Source organism: Athene noctua, chromosome Z (genome assembly GCF_965140245.1).
Source record: "Athene noctua chromosome Z, bAthNoc1.hap1.1, whole genome shotgun sequence".
Taxonomy (NCBI): Eukaryota; Metazoa; Chordata; class Aves; order Strigiformes; family Strigidae; genus Athene; species Athene noctua.
Genome location: NC_134077.1, coordinates 15,394,678 through 15,415,879, shown reverse-complemented (window position 1 = coordinate 15,415,879; position 21,202 = coordinate 15,394,678). Strand labels below are relative to the sequence as shown.

At 38.3% G+C, this 21,202-nt stretch overlaps 1 protein-coding gene across 1 annotated transcript in view; it reads right to left on the bottom strand.

The window, feature by feature from the left end:
* Window positions 1-21,202, bottom strand: part of FYB1 (FYN binding protein 1) — a 65,553-nt gene that overhangs the window by 21,423 nt on the left and 22,928 nt on the right. Inside the window, exons 2-4 of the mRNA XM_074932207.1 lie at window positions 19,455-20,592; window positions 2,808-2,988; window positions 1,025-1,079 (exon numbers count right to left, since the gene is read on the bottom strand). Of these exons, the coding sequence (XP_074788308.1) occupies window positions 1,025-1,079; window positions 2,808-2,988; window positions 19,455-20,592 (1,374 nt within the window). The remainder of the gene's footprint in view (window positions 1-1,024; window positions 1,080-2,807; window positions 2,989-19,454; window positions 20,593-21,202) is intronic.

Sequence of the window (21,202 nt, the reverse complement as noted above, 5' to 3'; positions counted from 1 at the left end):
TTAACTATTTATAAACTGTTAATAATAACAATGAAATTAACTAGAAATACGTGCAGGCTCCTGGCTTTTAATGAGGTTATGAATGCAAAAATCTGTTTTTCCAGGTTGCTTTTGTAGTACACTAAAATAGAAATATCTACAAAATAGTGTATTTTTCTGTGTATTTTTAAATGTGGAAAATCTGTTTTAAAGATTCTTTAGTGACATTGATGAACTTACCTATGCTATTTGTTTATAAAAGTGCTTATTTATACAAGAAAGTAATTGTTAAAAACCTAATAAATCCAAACAGACCACAAAGAACTTGCTTGCACCAGCCTCACACCTGAATAAGGAGGCCAAAGGCTCTTTTGCTAAACCCTGGGCTGCAGGAGAAGAAATTCTGAATCTCCTGCTTCCTCCTTACTCTGCACGTAGTTAGGTAAGAAAAGAGCTTGGGCTCAGTTTCAGCTCCACAGCCCACATTCTGTATGGCAGGGATGGCTAGCACACTAAACGATGCATACTGTGCCTGGCACAGACCAAGTCCTCCCAAGGAGAGATCAGAAGGCAGATTGAAATTCTTTGTGTCACAATCTGCTTCTCCGGCTGCTCCTGGTACAACATAGCGACTCACTGCCTCTTACTGAAGGCAGACCACAAAGCGACATTAAAAGCACAGTCAACAGCTATTTTTTTGTCAAGTGTAAAACAAAGCCTGCTTCACCAGAGCACACAACTTCAATTCTGAAAGAGCAGCATTCATTTTGGTTCGAATTTGTCAATCTGGTGATTTACAGCCTCACCATATTTCTAACCAAAAAGAAGGGGGAGAGAGAGAAGGTGTCTAAAGCAGTTCCTGAGAGCCTGTCATATTAATTACAGAACCATTAGTGTTATGAGACAACCATCTTCACCCATAAAACTGCATATCCAGCATAATTAGTTACAGAAGTCATTCATGAATACAATATGCTTGTGCTTATCTTATAAATACAATATGCTTACAGCTTCTTATAGCTACCATTAATTAAAATGTATGAATCTTACCTTGTGAAACAAATTCAACATCATCATAATTTTCTTCATTGTCTGGACTTCTGTAAACATGAAAAAGCGGACATGTGAAACCTATGAAGATGGCTTTATGATTGCATTTTCATTCTCCATTGTTCTGGTGCTTTTTTCAGCTATTTTTATACAATGGCTAGACAGTCTGTCGAGCCCTTAAGTACCCACAAGATGCCCTAAATTGTTTTTCCTGACTGCAACTTGTTTTTTCACATGGGAACACCTTGATCCTGAGTATAAAAGAAGAAAATGAGCCAAAGACACTCAGATACCCTGGATGTGAGTGGGGTGTGAAAAATATAATAGGCAGATGGGTGACTGAATGGAAAGAATCTGTTGGGCTTTTTAACCCTCTTTGCAGGTGCAGGCTGCTTACATGGCACACAAGCAGAACGACAGACTTTTGTTCAATGTTAAGTATAGCTCTAAGGCTTGCTCCTTGACTTGTAGGGCTCAAAGTCTAAATATGGGACAAGACAAACAGTGGTATATGGCCAGGTAAAAGGGCTCAAATGTTGTTAGATTTAAAAGTGCTGTCAACGTGAGGGAAGCAAAAAATTGAGAATGTAACTAATAATATCAGGGGCTTTTAACTTTATAATGACTCATAATAGTTGAAAGGAAAAGAAAACTAGGGCAGATATCATCAAATGCGTGTAATCAAATAAAGGATTTGAAAGCAGAATGTGATGATTTAAAATTGGCTTGACGGAGAAAGCACCAACACAGGGTGAAAGAAAAGGTGTCAGCACCCAGGCACACATTTTCAGCGGAGGGGATTGTCCAGAGGGCACGTAGGAATGGGAGAGGGGACGGACAATCTGGCGGTAAATTTCGCAGGTCCCTGAAGTAAGAGGACAGGCTTGGTTCCCAGGCATTTGGCAAGGAGGGTATCCGTGGGAGCTCCCGCCGGGCCAGTGGGGCAGTGACGGCAGCTCCCCTCGATGGACCCTCGCACAGCAGCAGCGCTGGGCTGACGGTGGGGCAGCACCCATACCGAAGTACAGCATGCATGTCGACACACACCTCTCTGATGGCTCATACATTCTCCCTGTCTGCCGTTCGCTGCTGTTTGCAGTAACTGCTGGCCAGAGAGCAGCTCTTTATCCAGGCTCAGCCCGTTTCTGCTCAGTTTTGACACTAGACCGAAGTGCTTTCAACTCTTTTTCGCTGGGAAGTTCCCCTTTTGGACGCAGATCTTCGAAGAAGGATAAAGAAAGGAGCCCTGTATGCAATGGAGGCTTCTCAGTGTTATCACAACGTCTTGGTGCAGTTTTACAACCTGTGCTGAGCTCGGTACCTCCGGCTTTCAAAGCTGCTTCCTGGGGTATCTATCGAGTGACAGACCTGATCCTCCTGGCCCTCTTCCCCCAGAAAAATGCAGGGGAAAGCTTCAGTTATTGATACAACTGATTTTGTATCATCAGCATATAAATGAAGTCTTTAGACCCTTCTGCAGTAAAAAACCCAGCAGGACGTTCCCTCTCCCCTCCCCTTACCAAAAAAAAAAAAAAAAAAAAAAGGCAGAAAAAAGTGTTGTTATATATAAGACGATTTGGGGAAACAACTGACTAGATGGAATGTTCAAACTAATAAAAACTAATTCCAAATAGACCAAGGCCAGGGCAGAACAAGGAAAGTGGTATCGGACCTCACTTCCCCAGAAAATTGGGACACCTGCAGCCTTAATCTGCTGCTGCATGAGCAAAGAAGAAAAAGATGAGAAAATAAAGACCTTGAGGTTCATGCTCACTTACATTGTTTCAGAGCTGGGCTTGATGTTTCTGGGAGGCAGGCTGGGAGCTGCTGGGGTCTGCAGGGATGGGTGAGAGGCTGGAGGAGGAGGTGGCAACTGCGTAGCAGAATGTGGTGGAGGTACAGGTGGGGAGAGAGCTGCTGAGGAAGGTGCTACCTGTTTCAAACTTTCATTTTTAGGGCCTGGAAAAAAGAAGAACAGATAATGTATCAAACAAACAGCTGAGGAAGGAACCTCATTGTTTATACGGAGTATTAGAATAAAATACAACACTAAAGCAAATTTATTTTGTTGAACCTGCTTATTTGGTGCCTTATCTTACCAGAGTAGAGAGGCTCTGCAGAGAAGAGTACAGCCTATAGAAGGCCCTGAAAATGTCTTTGTAAGACATGAACAAGGCACACAAACATCAGTTTATCTAGTATGTAAGCTCTTGTGCTTTAAAACTAAATTATCATTTAGTTCTACAATTTGCTTGAAAAGACCACTGCAGTTTCACATGAGCACTGATGCAGTCTTGATGGAGTTTTCCTTGCTCAGAGACAGCATTTCAAGTGAAGGGATGAGGAATAAAAATATATTTTGACACTGATTAAGAGGTGTACATGTCTCTGTACACCTTCAGATATGTTTGTAACAGAAGTTTTGAAAGGCTGGACTTAATTTTCTAGCACATTCATACAGAAAAGTGGCAGTTTGAGAAGCTGCACAGAAGCTACACCCTCAACAAACAGGTGCAGCCTTAAAACCAAGATGATGCAGTGTGCCAGGCACAGAAGCCCTAATTAGATGAGTGCGCTGGTGTGCATGTGTGCTGCACGAAATTCATGTTCAGTGTAAAAGCCACAACCAAACCATAGTAACCACGGCTTTGAGAGTTCACGTTGAGAGAAGTTATTCAACACAACCAAATGAAATCATTGTTTGGATGCCATGATGTTAAACCTAGAATTTTGTTTCAAGTATGATGACTGGATTAAAGCTACCCAGTGGAAAAAGCTACCCAGAAAGAATTGTCTCCAGCTGTAAGGAGAGAAGTCCAACAAAATCTAAGGAAGAAGAAAGTAGAAGGAAAAAGCAAATTCACAGTTCAGTTAAAACCAATTACAAGCAAAAAGAACTCCCCTTGTCTTCTGGAGATTTTTTTCAAGTTCACACCTGTATAATGGAGATTAAAATCTTGTCAAGAAAAAGAAACTTCTACCACACTGGAAAACAAGTGGTTTAAACACAGACCAACAAATATGTAGCAATGCTTAATATCAAGACTGAAAGTTACAGAAACTACTAAAAGAGATTTCTTCAGCTGCTTGGGAGTCTACAATTCTGTCCTTGGAATAGACAAGAGAAGGGGAGTCAATAATTATCAGAAGGACCTCTCATTTGTCACATGGAAATCAAATCAAAATTACCAAGTCCTGACAGTTTTTCTGCTTATTAACAAAGAACTCAAAAATTTCTGGATAAATTTGGCTTCATAGCTGCTCGGAGCAACTTGTCAACATATATGTCAACAACAGTGCATTTGAAACATGTTGAGTTCATCCATTACTTAAACAGCAAAGTACAAACATTGCTGATTGCACAGGTGAATTCTTTGGTGGTGAAATGCTGGGGTTTCACCCCCAAGCCCCAAATTAAGGTTGACATGCGAGTGATTCCCACAGCCCTTCGCCAAGGGATAATGAGTTTGCCTTTAGGCTTCCCTCCAGGGTGCGGCGGCCTTGCAGGGAGAGCCACTGGGTAGATGAGCCCCAGGTGTCTGCATTGAATAACCCAAGGTCAGGTGTGCCACTGAGGGATAAAAGCTGGGACCACTTGCAGGAAGGGCAGTGTCTGTCTGTGAGGTGGATGTACTTTGCAGAGTTCCCTGTTGGGGAAGGACCTCCCAATTCCCTGGAACTGGACTCCAGTCAGGTCTGGCCTTTGTAAACGTGGGCTGTGTAGATATTCAGTATGTGGTTTCCTTGGTCTTATGTGTTTGACTTGTTGACTTGGTTGTCTCCTGTCCCTTCACCCATTGTTGGTCGTGTGGTGTCATTGTTGGGGTCAGTGGGATTGATGTTGGCTATGTATAATCTGACTGACTTGTTTGTACCCCCAGTGCTCACCCATGTACTGACCCTTTTGTATCAAATACAATTTGGTTATTGGTTTGTCTTTATGCTGGTTGTGTCCTTTAGGCTAGGCCTGATAATTGGCAAAACAGGTGGTTTTGTTGAGGACTATTTGTTTTGCAAAAGCAGACCCTTACAACTTAAGATATGCCAAGATTAAAGTTGTATGGTATCACATATCTTTGTATTCACATAACTTTTCATCATTTTACTAAAAAGGATATCCCCCAAGGCAAACGAAATAATCCTTTTACTCAGTACTGAGAAGGCTACAGCATGGTTAATGTCTTCTAGCTGGACTGACCCCAAAAGAGAAGAGTAAGAATGACTACAGGTCTAGAAAACATGAGTTCCTGGAGATAACGAGGAAATGGTGGTTGTTTAGGGAAATATGGTATGACTGAAGGACAAGGAAATGCATACCTAAGTCTCCAGCAAAGGAGAAAGGGATAATTATTTTTTTTCCTTCACTTTCATGGTAGAGAAAGCAAGAAGTAATGTGTCCAAAGGTCAGCAACATTTTTTAGGAGGCACTTTCTGATAGTGAAGGTGGCATTTCCATGGCTTCAGGTCCATGTTGAAGAAGTAGGATAAACTTATGGCATGAATAAGTTCCAGTACAGTTGTTCTATGCTGACAGATAGGCATGGATCAAACAACTTCTTTATGTCCCTTCCAGTTCAATGACAACATCCTCTGTTTGTTGTCCTATATTTTACAAGACATCACAATTTAAAGTACTTACCCCTATATTGAGCACAACAGCTAGAGATCTACTAAAATATCATTGTGGCTAAAACTTGTCTTCCAGAAAGATGTCCCACTTGTTTGAAGATGAGAGAAAGAATGTACCACTACAGAGTTTGTTTGGCTAAATTGCTCACTGTTAAAATCTGCATCTTAATGTTTTGTGAGTTCATCAGGCTTCAGGTTCTATTACTTTTATTTCTACCTTTGTTTACTGGATCAAAAGCCTTTTTATAACCATTGTTTTCTACCCATAAGGTATTGATACCACTGAACTTGAACAATATCTCAGACTTCTTTTTGATAACTTTAAAGACCTAACCTTTTTAATCTCAAGGCATTTTTTTTTTTTCATCTAGCAATTAATTTGTAGCTATTTCTGTGATATTTCAAATCTTTCCAACATAGTAGAAGATCTGGTACTGGAATTCTACACAGCATGCACTTGTCTGCTACATGCATGATGAATATTACAAGTCATTCTTCATCTGGCCATAACTCTACTGATTGTATCCAGGGGGTTTCAGTATTTTCTCCAATTGTCACTCACCCCTCCTGTTTGGAAGCACAGACACCTGAATATCAAACTAAGGCCCATTAGCAAAAAGCTTTTATTCAAAAACTGTGTAACTGTATGAAGATTCCTTAAGGGTAAAACTCCAAGAATTTAGGCTTACAGGCTGACAACCATTATGCATTAGACTTCGTTGTCACATCATTGTCCTTACTCAACTGTAGAGCTGTTTATGATGTCTAGATTTTCCTCCAAGGCATTATTACACTACCTCTTTTCTCAGGTATGGTTTACATTTCTTCATTCTACATGTATATTTGTGTTTGAATAAAGAAGAATTTTGTTTAAATGAGCCAAGATTACACATGATAGTGCTCGTGTTGTATCAGAGTCTGAGGACTGTGTGTCTGCATTTAACTCTGCACAGTCTTTATTCATCCACAGAGTTTGTCAGCTGTAATCTCTTACTGTTCAAAAATCCCTGATGAATAGCATTGAGCATGTATCTGCAGTTAAATTCTTTTGAGCAGACTCTAATCCAAGAAAGAAGACAGTGTTTTTTTCCATGTTAACTTGCATTAATTATACTCTGAAATTTTTGTGTTTTAACAGGGGATCCTATATCAGCTTTTCTGTCATTATATTTATGTTGCCCTAATACAGTGTTGCATGTACACACAATGTGCATACATGCATTATGTCATCATACAGTGTTACTTCATTGTGATTACTTTGTAGGTCTAAGGTAAAAATTCTGCCAGAGTCTCTGTGCATAATACTTCTTTCATCTGATGTCTCTTTAGAACCAAATCCAGACAATAGGAAACTGAGACAGGAAAAGACACCGCATGCATTTCAGATTAAGTGCTTATTTTTAAGTATAAGGCCTGAACCACCTGTCCCTTTTAATTTATGTACACTGCTTGAATCTAATAATAACTAAATCATCATCATATTAATGGAAACATTGCTTTTTTATTTTCTAACCATTCTGACTCTTACCTGCCTTTGGAGTTATAATTACCTACACTTATGGCTGAGACTAATGTGGATGTAAAATGATTTAATTCTAGTACTGAAAATAAGGGGGTGAGTTAGGTAGAGAGGTGACACTCAGTATGAAAAAGCTGTTATAATCAGGCCTGCAGAGCCAAAGCTATCATAATGTTTCAGTAGTTTTTTGTTTCCTATTTTAATGAAGGATTTATTTTTCACTTCAGTTCCATTTATGTCTCTTAAGACATTTCATAGTCTGAGGACATGGAAAGGCTCTGTATGGGTAGTAGAACTGAGGTCAGCTCTGGACACTCAGAACAAGAAATCAAATTTAAACTACACTTTAGATTCACATGCACCCAAAGCACTCTCATCACAGGAAGCAGTAAAGACCATCACTTTGTGGTGGCTTTGATCACTAACACTTCAGTTTCCAAATAGCCTCTTCTCTTTTCTTGGGACTTAGCTTTTTTCATATGCTCTGATGCACTTAAGAAACAGATGCAGAAACTGAAGCTCTTCACAAAGAAATGAAAGAACAGATGAAAACGAATGAGTTCCTCAAAACCTGTGCAGCTGTATAGCATCTAAGAGAAACTTGCCATAGAAACTGTCCATAGCAAGTAACAAATTTCCCATTATACTACTGCTTGTGGTGTTAAACTTCCTTAATAACACCCAGAGCTTCGGAATTTACAGCAGAACTGTGCACAGAACACTGCAAACACTTCTCTTGTGTTCTTGGGGAACCATCTCAAACAACTTCCATGCATGCAGTGACCAAAAGGTCACCTACATTCTTGGAGAATGTTTATCAGGAAGTTCAGGACACTGAAGTTGTCTTGATGTAAAACTTGTGACTTTGACCCTTGGTATTCCTGGCTCATGCGAGGGAAATCCTGATACTCTTTGGTAGCTAACATAACATCTAGAGAAAGATCCCATCTTCCCTTCATTTCCAGATGTTCTGTGTTCAACAACCGCAGGAGTAATCTATAGTAACAGTAGTCTATAGTTTCTGTGCCTCTCATGTAAACTCAGAGAAACTAGTAAAAAAACCCAAATAAGTCCAGCTTTTTGGAATCCACGTGTGCTATGTAGTCAAAAGCAAGTTTCAGGGGAGGATGAGAAAAAGATATCCATTCTTACCCTCCTAAAATCTTCAATGCTGTCCCGATATGCTGTGTTACACTGTTCTGAGATCCTAATACCAGAAATACATGGCAATCTGAAGAGAAATCCCAGCAGTGCCTGAAATCCTTATTGAAGTAACATATGCAACAAGCAGTACTTGTGATAGAAATCTTATGGGAGCCAGTACTTTGGCCAGGGCTGGTTCTCCTCAATCTGTTTCAAAATTGTACAATAAATTGCACTCATGTGCAAGGGTAATATAAGCTCCAGTACTGACAAAGCTGAAATGACATGTCCCTGTTCATCCCCTGCCTAAATACCAGGGTACTTCACTGCTTGGATGAGAGATTGGCACATAGGTGAACAGTATCTAACCTGAGCAGAACAGAAACAGTCAAAGAAAAAAAAAAAATTAACACTCACACCTGCAGTTCAACATCCATTGGCTGAAGATACAAACCCCGATGATCAGCTCAATCTTTACCGCAATAGAATGCGATTACTTGGCACAAAGCTCTTAACTGGCAACAATGACAAATAATAACTCTTACAATCTCCCTTCAAGTAGGAAACTATCCCATCCTGGCAGAGGGTGGTCTGGCTTCAGCTTTTCATATTTTTCTCACATCTTGGCTGGACTGCAGCAATAATGTATACCTGCTCTCAAAGTCAGTCGTGCTTTAAAAATTCCAGTTAGCCCAGAATAGCTATATGGCATCTTACCAGCAACATACTCACATTAGCCTGGCCTCCAGTCTCTACACAGTCCAGACTTAACTGCAAAGACTTAATTATGTTTAAGGTATCAGACTGTAGCATCTAAGCCATTCATTGCCTTGACACAGAAATTTCTAGTCCAAGCTTGCATACTAAACAAAACTGTAACTCAACAGCAATGCATATCTTACTACCTTCCATTAGAAGTTAACTCTGATTGCCCCTACTTCACCATAATTACATAGCAATATACATAGGTGAAAAAATCCATTCCATATCAAGGCAGTCTTTTGCACATAGAGGGGAAAAACTGTTTCTTGACTTCATACACTAAAAAGCAGACCACCCTCCTCTTTCTTTGGCCTAGAATATGGCCTGTGGCAAGATCTTATTCCCTTTGATGCCTGGTGCAGTGAGGTACTGATGAGATGTTGACCCATCCTGCTTTTATTAATGTAAAGAAAACCTGACAGTGATCAGCCACTGAAAGGAGACTCCAAACATCCTGCAGGAAAAAATGCCTGGAATTTTAAATTTCGTAATGAATTTCTTTAGTTTTTATAAAAAAGGACTTCAGGATTTTTCAGGCTGTTACATGGTTAAAAGTTTTGCAAAAGAGGCATCCTTTTATAAAACAATCTGCTTTTGAGCTACACTGCAAATGCAACATTGGGTTTCAGTTTTACTGCAAAACACTTCACAATTTCTATATGCAAGATCTGGTAAGTTTTCTGGGTTTTACAGAGGTTTTGCTAAGAACCTGCAACAGCATCTACAGCAGCTAATCGCCCACTTCCTACTTTATTCATAATGTGCAGAGAGCTGTTCTCTGCTTCACTTCCCTAACCTGCATATTCTTTTAGATAAAAGCCATGGTTTCAGGTTTCACAATTATGCCGCTTTGGAGCGGCTCAAAATAAGCAGGTAAACTTACAACATTACTGAAGCTCCGTGCTTTTGGTTACACTGTTGTCAGACACACTGTAACAACAGAGACACAGAGTGTTGGAGACACTACTCACACCTTGCAAAGTCCACAGAAAGGTTTTTACTATTGCCCTTCTCAAGTTTAGACTCCACTTTAAGAAATGGCTCAGTACAACCTTTTCTTAATTTTCTTTTATTCTGCTCATGTCTCCTGATTCTACTTCCAGTTAGATGGTAAAGCTCCTTTTTCAGTTTTGTACAAAAGAAATCACCTCCAAAAAAAGGGGGAAATTTTGGAGGGAGGGAAAAGGTGAAAGCACAGTTCACCATCCATTTTAAGACTCTTTGCTCATAGAGCAGATGGAGAATTTGTCCGTTTTTAAGCAGAACTTCTCACTGGTCTCAGCTGGGAAAGCTTGTTTCCAGAGCAGATGCTATTATATGACTATTACAATTTTACTCCCCAAAGAAAACCCACAGGTTTAATCCAAAGTACTTTGGTATGTAAAAGCTCACAGGACGGAGCCTTCTGGTGACCAAATATGAGGTTAGATATTCAGAACGCTTCATCTGGGTAGTGCTGACTGGCACAAGGAAAGCGATTTCAAACTACAAATGTGTAATCATATGCAGAAGCCTATCTTTATCTAAAGAGGAGCACAGAATTATTTCCCAACTGAAACTTTTCATTGTCTAATAAAAAGCTCTAATGATTACTTCTTTTTTTAATAAGAAATATTTATAAACCTAAGCCAGTTAATTTTATAGTGAATGGTATAATTTCATATGCAAGAAAAAAGAACAGCAATTGGAAGTGTTCAGAGATACAGGACTTGTAGGATAACAACAGTGGTTTAAAATAAATCTTTGGTAAAACATTTATATTTGAAAGATAAAGCAAAAGAAAATGTGTACAATGATGCAAAGGCAAGCAAAAAAAAAAAATGTACTGCAAGAAATTTACTTAAAATATGATTATTTCCCAAACTAACAAACTGATGAAGGGGTTGACAATTTCATAAACCTATTGTTCAATCTGAAAAATAATTACATCGTATATAGAATGCAATTCTAGTTAAAAATTAATCATAGGAGTATAAACACCAATACATAAAACATCAGTTGCATAGAAAATCCCATGCAACAAAGTCTTGTATCCAAGTAGTGGGCCTTTGCCCATTTTCTCTTCAAGATCTGCAAACAAGGAACACCATTGTTCCAAATGTACACATTTCAGGAGGGTTCAGTTTTAAGTGGAAAGTGATGACCTCAGAATTATTCATTAATAAAATGATCTTTTTAGGATAAAATTAATTGTTAGTGTATTGTTTCAAAAGTTTCCTAACATCTTTATGAAATGCTTAATATGCTGTTTGTCTCTATTAATACTGAATATTTAGTTTAGTACTTAATAATTATGATCAAATCTTTCAGGAATGACTGTCTGTTTCCTATAATGAACTATTTGGATAACTAACTTAATTAGCCAACTTACTAATTTGTGCATTGTTACCCATGTAATGCAACCAAATGATGAAGATTCATTAAAAATGTTTTTTCCTGTGAAACAAAATAGGTCTAGGAAATTAAAAGGAAATACTTGTTCCAGTTTTGTGTATATTTGTTTCAAATTCAAACATTATGTATGCTGCATAGGTTTTACATCTGTGAGCCACTAAGTAAATATTATTTAAACAGTACAGAAAAATTAAAACTTCCCAGCTCAAAGAGAAATTTCATTATGTATAAAACTTCAAATATTTGAGAAGTGTATGCCAAACATTCTTGTAATTATGAGGAAACACACTACACAGCATTTTTTATTTTTTGAGCTAGCTAAACATGAGACCCTCAGGGTTAGGGATGCATTCTTCAATAACGGTATCAGCAACATGTCCAGAACTTCTTTGCCTCAATATTTTTGCATATTTGGGAAAAAAGGGGTTTTTTCCAGTTTTGCTATAAAGCTGTCTCTAAAGTAACGTGATATGCTAAATATGCTTCATTGCTACAATTAGTTGCAAAGTAGATTTTCAGCAAAATATGTATCAACTTAAAGAACAGGAAGCTTTCAGCCAGGTCATATAATTCTTACCAAACTCTAAACTGAAATCATTAATATAATTTGTATTCACATTATTTTCTGAGATATGGACAGGTTTCAGAATACTTGCAGCTTTGTTACAGCAGATCTACTTTTGTGCTATGACCTATGTAATGCAACTAAACGATGAAGGTTCATCAAAAGTGTTTCTTCATGTGAATCAAAATAGGTGTAGGAAGTAACAAGATTTCAAAACCTAAATCAAGGAAACATAATTAAGGAGAGAGAATTACTCAGTGTCATCAGTTTTACTGGCTTTCTCTCTAGCAGTTTCCTTTCTGTCACCTTCCATCCTTCCATGATAAAGTCATAGCTGTCTTTTTTTTTTTTTTCCTTATAAATTCTGTTTTCTAACTAGTGTTCTCAACAGACTTTAATAGACTCCTGTAATATGTGGTGTAATCCCCAAAACACCGTGTTAAAGCCATCCAGTACTGCCCCTGCTGGAAAGTGGACATGGGTTTCTAATACAAAACAACATGCCATGTGTTTTACTCAGTCTTTTGCAGAAATCCAGAACTATTGGGAGATTATGTTAGGCATATACTTTGATTCAAACCAGAAGTGGCCTCAAACCAATTCAAACTGCATATCAATGGGTATTTGAAATTGCTAGTAAGTGATTATTTAGGCTTACTCAACATAATTAACAGTCATATTCACATGTTTTTTCTTCCTAGTCCTAAATTCTGCATCTTAGATTCTAAAGTCTCTGCTCAGGAATGACTATAGTTGACTCAATGGGATTTAGCATAGTCAACTACAGGAATGATTCTAGAATTTATACGTGAACTATAACAAGTGTATACATGAGAAAAATATATTTCTGTGCCTCCGTGCTATGTTATAAACATATATAATTTTACTAGAAGCAAATCATCTGAAAGGGAACAAGTGTGCCACATAAAGCCTAACAAACAAAAATGGAGATGTTTAAGGGAAGATCTATGAATGTACCAATTGTGGAAACTATGAAAATTCGCAACTGGAAACTGTCCTCCGGTAGTTTACTGATGGATACATTTTATTTGTTTTTGACTAAAAATATATATTAAGTAATTTGAAATATATTGCAGACAATTTTAGCTAAGGAAATAATCAAGGGCAATGAGTTTAAATACTAATTTGCATTGGTTTTTGTGTACTTTTGCTTCCTAATGCACAACAGCAGCAAGTTGTACCCAAGGCAGTCTTCTGCAGGGAAATACTAAATGTTGGTTTCCCTCAAGACTTATTTTATCTATAATTTGGATTAGATTTATCTATTTCCTTAGGCAGATAAATAACTTGTCTCGTTCATATTTCTATCAGGATGGCTGCATTCATTTTTAAATTGCAGTGATTTATTTTTTTTAGTGCTGTAAGCCATATTAGCATTTTAATTTGTAGTCTTGTTCACATATTTTAGCAGAATTACATGGCAAATCCTTGATCAATTAAAGGTAATGCTTCAAAAACTTCAGTGTGGCAGGGTTTCTTCCATAGCAGTAATATTCTTTCCTGTGGAGGCTCCTAAAATCTGAAAAATTTTCTCCCTGACTGAGGCAGACTAAAAACATGTGTCCACTCTTTGCTATTGAAAAATTTACTCTTACATGCATATTCTGTAATTATGGTGCATGTAATTATAGCTGGAGAATGCAGATATGAGAAAAAAGACTGAGGGACATTTAATTCAAATGGTCTTTTTGAACTTACAGGTTGAGCTATTGAAAGATGGCCGAACAAATAATACAGAAATTAGAAACTAATTAAAACCTCTTTTTTGAAACTGACCTTATACCAATCCTATGAGTAACACAACTCCTTTTGGGTGAGACCTGCACAGGTGATATAATTGCAGTTGTACCAGACTGTGTATATTGTGTGAGATTTCATATGCTGCGGTCTGATTTTCATGATAAATGCACAACTCTGATTGTATTTCAGCTGAGCATCATTCTTCAGTTCTAGGAACTTCAAAAATTGATTGTGTCATTTCTCAGAGGTGTAAAATATTTCAGAATAATGATGCTGAAAGAATAATTTGTTTTTTCTCATTCAGAGAAGGAGAGAGAGGAGTGTCCTTAGAGGAAAGTTGAAGAGCTTTTACATTCATTTCCACTAAAAACTACATACAAATACTCATTCAGATTTTGTAGTTGCTTTCAGGCAGATCTAGCAAAGTCCTTGGTAGATGTGTGTGAACATAATTTCAACTTCATTTCCATAGTTTTCAGGTAAATGTATGGAGGACCAATAATAATAGACATCAACATCATGAAATCTAATAAAATTCTAGGTAAAAAGTCTTGAAAGTCTTCAAATTTCCACGAATAGTCTCACTTCAGTATCTTTTTGATATTGCTTAAAAGTCAACATTTTAGCTATGTATAGCAAACTCCAGGCACTATGTTGCACATAATTATCATGCTATTCTGAAATTACAATTTTAAAACTTTCTTGAGCTGCACAGGGTTTTATGGTGTGCTAAAGTTCACCTGTGCAAACAGAGGCATCACATCATTACACAGCTACCCCCACCTCACCCTGTACAGTGTTGTTTGATATTATCACCTACTTTTAGTTTCATCTGTCTTAGAAATAGATGATTTGACTCAAGTTACAATTCTTTTTATCCCCTTTCACCTTAACACCGAGCTGTTTCATAACTTATCCAATCTAGCACTGAGGTAAAAAAAAGAAAACCTACATTGACCTTTTAAGTCCAGATTCTGCAGTAAACAGCCCTGACATCCTGTGACAAAAAAAAAAAATAAAAAAAATAAAAAAATCCCCTGTTCTTTATAACTTTGGAAGCTGCTCTTTCATCTTGCCATCAAGTAAGAGCAACAACTGACTGGTTCTAAGGGGCTTTACAAAGACAGTTAAGACATTTACTGTCCTTGGGAGTGGTACTTGATTGTTAAGTAATTTGCCAACAGAGTGTTGTGATAACTTTGACAATGCACCACAGATTTTAATTTTTCCTTTCTCACTGGTTGTCTTACCCAATTCAAATAGACATGTCACTGTGTGGGAACACAATCCACCACAGAACAGAACTCAACAAGGACTGCAGACACAACCATAACCCAAATTTTCTTACATGTGTTCTTTTCTCCTAGATTCAGTAGAGTTTCCTTCTGTTTCTCCCAGTACAGCTCAAAATATTGTCCCTAGCTGAAGCCGCAGTGTCAACGGTTCACAAGGTGTTCAGGGGTGTTTAAAGCACTAAGGACTCTGAGCCTTCAACTGACTTTATGTGGGTGGCCATCTGTACAGAGATGACCCCACTGAGGTCAGCCCAGGTGCAGTTCTCTGAAAGCAACGATATGGTGGTGGCCTCACATGGAAAGCTGTCAGCAAAATTATATTGCTTCTCTTTTTTCTCACAAAGCCTTGTTTGCAGTTCAGGTGTTTACTATGAAATAGTATCGTTAGTATCATTTCCTGAATCTAGAAAGCACATGCATCTCATTGATTCTGAGCTGACATAAATATGATCTACTCTCAGGGAAAATTGCTGTAATGGGATATAACATAGAAATTTACTGGAGTCCCCTGTATTCACAGGTTCGGACAGGAATTTCTTAAAGCCTGTCTTCACTGGAAAATAGTAATGCATCAATAGTCAAAGTTTCCTCTGCAAGGCACTTGCATCTACAGAAGTTTTGTCCAAAAAAGTTTTTCAGAACATGGTGAAAATTTCTAATCCAAAGCAAGGCCCACATCAAACCAGCATCCTTTAGTATTCATGCAGGCATGGTGGAATTATTCTCCCACACGTGACTGAGACTGCTGCATCTAAAGTAAGTCCTTTAGCCTCAGATGTCTAAAGTTGTTTCATGCCCACTGAATACTTGATTATGAAAAAATAGTAAAGCAGCTTTCATGGAAAAGAAGACTAAACAAAGAAAAAGGGGTGAATTGATACTTCTGAGAAAGGTGAGTTCAGACTCCGGGTTTAAATCGGGCAATACAAGGTTTTCTGCACCACAGACACGTGTTCCTAACACAAATATAACAACCGCCATGTGTGGAACTTTTCTCTTCTCTTCTTACAAAGCCTAACTTTTGCCCTAGTACAGATCAAAACCCCCTAAGATTAGATCTCAGAAAGTTTTGTTGGATGGGAAAACCATTTCCATTTGCTTGTCTTCTTTTTACTCACCATCTGAATCACAGCAGCAAATTAAGCAACTATGGCAAACTGCTGTTTATCAGGACCAAGTAATGAACAGGAAGAATTTGTGTTGTGGGGGTGGCATCTTCCTGGCATGACTTTGATTCTTGAAATGACAGTTTAGAAAAAAAAAAAAAAAACAACAGAAAAACATTCAGTTTAACTGCCTTTCCAAAGCAGGTAGATTTTTTCATTTCAGTTCAACGTTCCAAGAAACCCAGCAGCGATGCATAACTTTGTTGATCTGAAAATGCATTTGCACCAGAACTGTTCTATGGAGAGTTATGGTCACAAAGAAATGAGCTGCATTAATTAAAGTTAATAGAACATCAAGGTCTACATGCCAGCTCTACAGAGAAAAGCTGAATTTCAGAGCCACTAGGTACAGCTTTTTATTGATGTGGTTTCTAAATCTTTCAGTCTTGCCCTGACCCAAAGACTGCGAAGTAGAGAAGACTTTGTCTGTCCCTTCAGTCCTATTTAGTTGGGTGTGTATTTTGCAACATGTCTGAGAGAACAACCTGTGCCACCACACTGGGCAGTTCCATCCTCAGCTCCTGTTTCCAGTGGAACTCATCTAGGCCAGTGGCTGCAGTAGTTCTGGTTAGTGACAACTAACCAGAGATCCTCATTCTGACAAAAGTTCTGGTATTATCCTTACAGCCCTGTACACAGCATTCATTTTGAATGCATAGGATAAATATTTCTAATCCTCAGTTTTAAGAGGATGAAAAAAATGCTTTGTGTCTATAAATGTACAGAAACCAGGAAAGAAAAAAGTAATAATTGAATAAACAACAAACAAACAAATAATTCCTCTACTAGTTACTTATAAATAAACTAAAAAAATATTTTTAAAAATATTAATTGTGATTTTGGTTATTTCTAGCCTTTCTCAGGACTTCTTACTGGTTTTATTTAATCAAAACTTTTGCTGGTGTAATTTGCTGAAGATGCCACCTTTCCATTTTGAGACTGTTCTGGGGATTTAAGTAAAGCCAGTCATGCTGAACAGTGCTCTGTGGAGAAGGGGCAGCTGCTCAGATTGTTGTATATTGGCACATTTTTTTTAAAGACATACACAAATTTACATCATTTGAAGATTTGGCCCTGATCATGGATTTGTGAGAATGTTTCTGTAACTGTAGGGTGATGCAGGAAAATCAGAATGTAGCAGCTGACAAGAAAGTACATTTTATGTTACTGATAAGCTTGTAATTTTTGAGTGGAATTAATAATAACAGAATATATAGTTGCATGCCCACTCTGTGTTTTTAGTGTGTTTTTTTGTCTTTAGAAAAAGCCAGGTCTCAGCTTTTTCATCTGGTCATAAACCTTTTGAATGTCTTCTGTCTCAGGAAGGCCAGTCTTATGTGCATTCAAAACTGCTGAAGCACAAGCCATACTGTATTCTAAATATGGAAGGCACAAGGACAAATTCTGTATCAAATTATATGAATGTACCTGATGTGCTGCACATGCACAGTGTGGAGTTATTCAGAGCATCTGTCATCAGCTACATTGGGCGTCTAATGCTCTGAACCACACCATTGGACATCTCCCTTTCTCACTGACTACACTGAAAATATAAGTGTCAAAGTTTGATCTGTTTAATTAAATCTAAGAGAGATGGTTAAGGCAGACTAACATGGCTGAAATGCCCCTCATCAAAAATTACTTAGTTGTGTGTATCACCTGACACAATTAGTTGCAGGACATAACTGGTTAGAATTACTTGAGTTATGAAAATATATATGAGGATTGAATATATTACTTGCTTCCTTGGCTCAGTGCACACAACAGTGCACTAAAGAAAAAAAAAAAAAGTAAAAAAACCACAACCCCAAACATAAACATTTAACACAGTAATTGATTTTTATTTCTGTCCTTGTTTCTTTCAGGCACCAACACCAAGAACAGCTTTCTTTTGGACCCATACAACTTCAAACTTTGATTTTAATTTCCTATGAAATCATAGATCCTAGTACCTGGTACTATAAGAAAAAAGACAAAGCCTCCTTCAGCTACTATAAAATTTGTATTGCATCACCCATTCCAACTGGAGTTGTTGACTTTAAGTTTTTAGAATTGTCAAAGAATGCCTAAAAGTTTTGGAGGAACACCTTAACCCAAAAGTTTGAAATACAGGTGATTTAGGGGAGAATTAAGGACATTCAGAAACTCCTCAAAACTTATCTTCCCTTCAAGAAGGTAACAGTGGATATACGAATCTAACTTCAGGAAACTACATTTTTACATGAGATTTTCAAGGGCATATTTTGAGTGCCTCAGAAACAGTTTATATTGTTGCAACTTGTCTTAGGTGGTGAAAAGAACCTGTTGAAGCAGAACTGTCTGCATGAGTGGAGTCAGAGCAATTTCTGTTTTTCACAAGGATCTGTGTACTCACAGATATTTTAAATGTTTACAGAATCTCTCATCACACACAAGACCATCTCAAATTTTACACAAACCTGGTGACAAGCCTTAATATTCATGCACAGATGATGACCATCAGAAAGTTCAAAGGCTTGGTTCTTCACAAAAATAGTGAGGCAGAGCTTCAGGTGATACTAACTGCCAAACTACTGAAGTCATGCAAAACTAGCAGAAAACACTAAGTCCAAGAAATGCTTTCAGAGGCTGGATTCAGGTCTGGGTATAAAATTGATGCAGCTCCATGTGGGAACAATTGATTCTGCAATTTCAACTTTCTAAGCAAACTTTAAAATACAACAATTTATAGGGTCATGCTGTGATTAGTCATTGCGAAAGGCAAAAAAGAAAAAAAAAATAATTGTGGTTACTACAGGTTGTAGTATATCATTTTAGTGGCCCTCAATCTGTGCCCAGGAAGTTACTGTTGAGAACAGGACACACATCAACATCTCATTTATAGGAAGTCAGGATTTAAATTTCTGTTGAGAAAAATACTTAAAATTCCCTGACACAAATTATAGGTACATCTAAGTAGTTTTGAAAAACAAATAAACCCAATACAGAAAGCATTCGTCCTACACTTTATTGCTGAGGGAAGAGAGAATATCATTTTACTTTCTGTCCTGCACAGAAGAGACACAAGTATAGGTTAAAACTCTAAGGGGTTGTCTGATGCACAAGTCTCATGTTATTTCTGAACAGAAGAGGGGATTCCATCTTAAATGAATCAGGTACTAAATGCATAAAAACCCCCAATACCCAAGAAAGCAAGATCAGAGAGAACTCACTGTCTTTTGGATTGCTCTGCCGGAACCTTTCCAGGTCCACGCTGGGGGGTCTGCTGGGCTTCTGTGGGGGCTGGCCCAGCTTGAACAGTGGGGGCAAGGCCTTCCGCTTGGGGGTTCCTGAGCTCCTGTCCCCATCCTCTTTCTCTTGTGATCCACCTGATGGCCTTCCTGCAGCAAGCACTGTGTTCGTCTTGTAGAATTTAGGAGAAGAAGAACTTGATTCTTCCTGGATGATTTTGTTGAGAAAGATGTTCTTGGCAGCACTCATTCCCTTTTCTTCGGTCTTTTCATCCACATTTTCGGGGGTGCCTTGGGATGAGCTGGACCAGCGGCCAGTAGGCTTCAGAGCCATGTTAGAAAAATGACTGCCTGCAGCTTCGACAGCACACTTACTATTTTCATCCGTTTCCTTTGCTGCTTTAAATGAGTGTATATTTGGTTTAGGTCCTTTTTGCAGAAACACATTTTTATTAGAAGTGTCTTCGTTGTGGGAGACCTCATGGTTTAGAGATGGTTTCTGTGCAAGGGGTGGCTTAGAGAAAGTCTTGGGCTCAGTTTCTTGTGTTGCAGACATGAACTTTTCCTTAACTCCAGCTACTTTTGAAAATGCTGGCTTTGCCTCACTCTCCTGTGGTGCAAAATTTGAATTTGGTTTTGTTCCCAGAGGGCTTTTTTCTTTCTCGTGAGGAGCAAGGTTAAGGAACTTGTTCCCTGTAGGTTTTGGATACAGAGACTTCGGCTCTTCTTTTGCCAAGTCACTGGTTTTAGTGGGGGCTTTAGTGCATCCAGCTTTTCCATCATTTTCTCTGTTAGTTGCCTGAAGCTGAACCCCAAACCTTTGTGCCACTGGTTTCAAATATGGGGGCTTTGGATCCTTCTCTGTTTTATCATCAGTTGAAGGCTTGACCCCCAGAGGAGGCTTCAGATGAACAGGTTTGTGAAAGGTACTGGGTCCTGAGGGAGCAGCTGCATTTCCTTGACTTGCAAATTTCTCGAGTGCTGCTTTCCTTGTCTGTAATCCTGCATGGCTAGGTTGTCCTGGGACTTTGAAGGGTCGACTGTTACTAGAAACATCCTCTGTGGGGTTGTGACCCGTGTTAAATCTCTCCATGAGGGACTTCACATCTGTCTTGTCATCCTATAAGCATATAGAGAAAAAGAAAAAGCAGCAATGAGAAAGTCTCCGTTGCAGTGTTCACACATACTGTACTTTGAAGAGTTTCCTGGTCTGAGGCTTGTAGTACTGCTGATTGGCTGTGGAGATACTGTAGTACATCTTCCTGTAGGGTTAGAGAAGCTGAGCATTTTGTTATATCCTTGCTGTGGTTATAAAATCTTCTAAAATTTTCAGTGCAGGCACTGCCTTTAGAGAGTGGTCAAGAGGGTCCTTTTGGGCATACTATAATTTCTGTTTATTTCTGGAATTGGGAACTGAACACATAATAAATATAAAAAAATACATTCTACTTTAAAATTAATGTATCCCTAAAAATATGAGTGTCCTGCAGTGAGAAGCATAGACTGTACTAGAACCTGGATTATGTACCAGACTAGCATTATTCCTGCCAACTCTTTGGTGAACTGCAAGTTCCTTTGTGAAAGCAGAAATTCTTCTGGTTTGGGTGTTTTTCTTTCCCTTTTCAGCAATTTTCTTCCTTGCTGCTCCCCCCACCCTCTCTTTGCACTTGTTTGTCTTCTCCATTTTGTATCTGAAAAAAATGTGCATGTGCAGATAGAAAACGAAAATG